At 32.2% G+C, this 4,535-nt stretch overlaps 1 protein-coding gene across 1 annotated transcript; it reads left to right on the top strand.

Moving 5' to 3' along the window:
* The first annotated feature begins 718 nt into the window (after positions 1 to 718).
* On the top strand, positions 719 to 2,261 carry LOC123205454 (putative hydrolase C777.06c). Its single transcript, XM_044622401.1, has 5 exons — positions 719 to 727; positions 878 to 968; positions 1,780 to 1,925; positions 2,015 to 2,120; positions 2,179 to 2,261. The coding sequence occupies exons 1-5, from the start codon at positions 719 to 721 to the stop codon at positions 2,259 to 2,261; spliced, it is 435 nt and encodes a 144-aa protein (XP_044478336.1).
* The last annotated feature ends 2,274 nt before the right edge of the window (positions 2,262 to 4,535 follow it).

The raw sequence follows: 4,535 nt of genomic DNA, 5'->3' as shown, positions 1-4,535 counted from the left end.
AGATGAATGATATGTTGGCTGAACAGGGTTAATACAAAAGAGGTTGGAGACGCGTATGACATGTCAGTTTGCAAAATCAGATGCAACTGACATGTCATCCAAATGTCATCCTTGATCTCCAGCCAGGTCATGATAGGGGTTGATCAACCTAGTTTCAGACTCGAATATTAAAAAACCCCTAAATCTGCCTACAAAACTCTGATTTTGATATTCTATATATCAAAATTCTTATTTTTTCATATAGAATTCACACAAACTATAATTTTAAGTAGAAAATGCCAAAACATGAATTTTCTCTCTCTACAACAAATTCGAATTGAACATAAAATCCATGATAATTTAACAACAAAGCAAGACAGAGATCATAGTGGCTTTGATACCAAATGTTGGACATAAATGAATGTTTCTATCTATGCACAATCACAAATATACAAGATAGAAACCAAAAAATTTATAATTGGGGGATATAAACACTAATCTCCCGCCATTGCTTGACGATTTGTTGCATACTATACCACTAGAACGTGCTTGTATGTTGTGTCTTCTAGGTGATCTGATTTTACAGAATATGGTGTATATATGCTTTTCAAAATCATTCACCTAGGGACCTTGAAGATGGCTTAATATACATCCTACCATAAAAGATGTAAACTGAAGAGTGTGAAGGGAAAGGAGTTACGGACCATTCAACCATTAATTGTTTTAAGTAGCTGTCAAAATGACAAGGGTAGTTACCAAAATGAAGGGAAATTGACAACTTAACCATCAATTTTAAATTCATGTAACTTTGACCACTAAAATAATTTGTGTTATTTGTTTGAGTGATCATCATATTACATTACTGTTCATTTATCAGTTTGGTTTATGTGGAATGCAGATTCTTTTGACTCATGAACATGCTGATGCGGTTTTGGGTTTAGATGACATTCGTGCTCTGCAGCCATATAGTGCCACGAATGATATTGACCGTACACCAGTTTATTTAACTCAATTTGCAACGGAGAGGTACTTATTCTATTTTTGGCTCTGTTTTTTTTTTTAAAATTTTGAAAGTCCTTCAGTTATGTAGGTATGTGCTATAATTATCTTATTGGCTTCTGTTCTTCAAAATTAAATTTTGAGGCACATATTAAGTCTGGTTCAGGAAGAATCTTTTCATCCTCTTTCATCTATAAGTAACCCAAGCAAGTCTCCTCAACTAACACATCAATAGACTGAATTCTCTTGCTTTTATATATAGTTATAAAGTGAATTTTATTTAAGCCTTTCCTCTTTCAGGTGCTTAACTTATTTATTAATAGTATGAGCATCATGGTTGTATGCACAGCAGTGTGACATCTTGTATTTAATTGATGGGTTATACTATGATATTGACAGTATGATAATACAGGACTGAAATTTTGTTAATAGTAGTGATGCTTTGGAGTCATATAACCATGTTTCTGCATCCATATTACATGAAATAGTTACGAATGTTAGTAGTAAAAAAAAAAAAAAAAGTTTTTTGTTACGAAAATGTTTTGACCTTTAACCAAAGACATAAATACTTGTTTCTTGAACATCAGCCCAGTAATGTTACCAGACCTGGTACTCTAGCAAAGCCCTTTACTTTATTACTGGAACTTTTTTTAAATTTTTTTTTGGGTATTTTTCAGCATGGACAATTGTTTAGATGTGCTTACGCAGTCAAAGATTGGCTTTTTGAGCTGATGTTTTACTTTTAAAGCTACCATCACTTGTAAGTACTTATTGTTGGAGTTTGTTTGACCTGTGAAATAGTCTCGGTGAAATTTCCATATTTGGTTTGGAAGAAACTGAAAGAAGGCCAAGAAATTAGAAGGGTGGCACAAGTTGAATGGAAGTTAATTCAGGAGCAATGCGACAAGCCTTTTGCTGCTTCTGGCCTAAAGTTCTTTCCCCTTCCAGTTATGTGCTCTAATTTCTTGTTGTTCGTGGTGTTATCCTCTTCTATTCATCTATGTCTTTTTCCTCACTGTTTATATTCCGAATGTAGGTGATGCACGGAGAAGATTATGTCTCCTCGGGCTTTCTCTTTGGTGAAAAATGTGAAGTTGCATATATATCTGATGTTTCACGCTTTCATTCAACCACGGAGTATGGTGAGTGTTGATTTAGTGCCCTTTGCTTGTGTGCTTTTATTATATGTATTGATTGAAGTTGTTCATGTGGATTGTGAGGCTCATGCCTGTGGTAGTACAATGGACACAGTGATGGAGCCACTTAAGTTTTTTGTGTGTTAAAAGAAGTTATACGTAATTTTAACCCTCTAAATAGATATTCTAAAATGTTGCTCCCCTGAATTATTTTACAAATTTCCCATGCCCTCATCAATCTCCTTCTACTCCCATTTATTCTGTGCAAATAAATTACAAAAAGTCTATGGAAGTCTTGTTTATTGAAAATTATGATTCTACTTCTTAACAGTCTGCCATTCAGCGTCAGGATTTGGCCGTATATACTTAAGGATCTTCAATAGAAAGTTACATCAATTCTGTTTCCATGCTCATATCAAACTCTTAAGAGTCCACTTTTTTTTTTTTTTTTTGGAATATGAAAGATTAGTATGCGCAATAAAACTCTCAATTGCCTTAAAGTTAAATTTCATTTTTCTTATCTAACTTTTTGAAGTTCCTGAATTTCTTTCTTCACCGAAATTCTGGACATGTTCTATTCCTTTTTTCTTAACCCTTTTAATCAGGTCAGATCATATTTCTCAGGAACAATAATATGAAGAAACCATCAATAAATTTCTTTATACTCCTAAATGTTTTATTATGACCGGTATATCTTAAATTAAAGTGTCATTCCACTCAAAATGAGCATGGTTGTTAAAATTACTTTATTGTTGTGGCTGAAGCACTATTTTTTCTTTTCTCATTTTGTGTTTGAGTTCCACCATGTCACATAAAGGAGTTTTTGCTTTCTTAATACAGCTTTTATGTGTAAAATTAAAATTTGCCTGCGTTATTGCAGTGGAAATCAGGATTTTTTTTTTTTTCGGTTCCTTCTAAGATTTAAAGGATTCCATAGCATATCTAAAAACACTTGAAAATTTAGTTTGATACATAAGTTATTTTTGTAGGATATTGGCAAAAAAATTAAAATTTTTAGATCATGTTCACATCATATATAACAATAGTAATATAAAATTTACATATTGTTTCAAGAAATAAAATATAGAAATATATAAACTACCTTGTACCTTGTAATTTGATTTGAAGTTAAGAAGCTTGAATCACTAAAATAAGTGATCTCTTGACTTGCACCCTTCAAGGAAGAAAAATAGAGCTTTTCTCAATAAAAGGAAGAAGAAGAAGAAAAATCTCTATATTTTCTATGTTTCTCTCCCATTTATTAAGTTTAAACTTGATATTTATCAAGTTAAGTCATGTGTCTATTTCTCATTGGTTGATAATTAAGAGTAAATTATAATTTGACACATGTTGAATAATATATGTCCAAAATTATTCATTCAACTTTCTAAACAATTTAAAAAGTGCAAAATGATAATTTCGCCATTTTCTGAATCTTATTTGAAAATCACTATTTTTATCCTCAAAAAGTTCTAGCCAACCATGGATAAATATTTTCAGCTTCATAACACCATTTTCTTCCTTGAAATATGGGTGTGACCTTCAATGTTTATAATGACGTAGTCGTGGATCCCATATCGGACGATACGTTTTATTATATCATTACATAATCCAAAATTGTCGTTAACCGATATACTTCATTTTTCGCTACAAAACGAAGCTCCCACTGATCATGTGGTGTCATTTAGCAATGCCTCATGATCCCTATATCACAATGAAGTACAAACTTCACATAATGTCAAATGAACCTTTCTTGCTCACACTAACCATGTAGTCCAATCATTTTATTGTTATATTCCGATTAAACTTGGATTCATAGAATATCAAAATCCAATATTTAATTTTTTTAAATATCAAGTCATATCTTAGAACATGCTACATCGAAACTCTTTTCATGTGGACTTTTATCTACATTGGCCAGTGTCTTAGATTTTCATGTTTCTCGATATTCGTATGAGAACTCGAGAGCAGTCAAGCTGACGGATTCCTGTATGATCATCACTTGTCTTCTCGCTCAAGCAACATATGATCAAAGCGACTTCTGAATGAGACATGATTAGCCTTGTGGTATACACTATATTAACCATACGTTCCAAAATGAAGCACAACCGTGACATCTCAGGTCAAAGGATCTATACACTAGTATGATTTATGATGTATCATTGACTACATATTAATGTCCATGTGATCATCGTTCAACAATCACATTCGATAAACAATATAATATAATAACCTTTGATCATTCTCTAACCATTAAACGGTTATATTGTTTACCTATATGTATATCCATTATGTCTAATATCATCCACTGATATACTGTGGTGATATAGCACATACCCACTATGCAATACTATTGCCCAAACAGATTACTTATGTAGAGAACGATTTGATGACATTTATTAAAATTCATCAGGATCTTTC

The sequence above is a fragment of the Mangifera indica genome, unplaced genomic scaffold (assembly GCF_011075055.1).
Source record: "Mangifera indica cultivar Alphonso unplaced genomic scaffold, CATAS_Mindica_2.1 Un_0006, whole genome shotgun sequence".
Classification (NCBI taxonomy): Eukaryota; Viridiplantae; Streptophyta; class Magnoliopsida; order Sapindales; family Anacardiaceae; genus Mangifera; species Mangifera indica.
This window is presented reverse-complemented; position numbering and strand designations above follow the sequence as displayed.

Coding starts and splice junctions, on each gene's coding strand:
- LOC123205454 (XM_044622401.1), top strand. Junction 1,926..2,014: donor TAAAGTTCTTTCCCCTTCCA/GTTATGTGCTCT, acceptor TTCCGAATGTAG/GTGATGCACGGAGAAGATTA. Junction 2,121..2,178: donor TCATTCAACCACGGAGTATG/GTGAGTGTTGAT, acceptor TATTGATTGAAG/TTGTTCATGTGGATTGTGAG.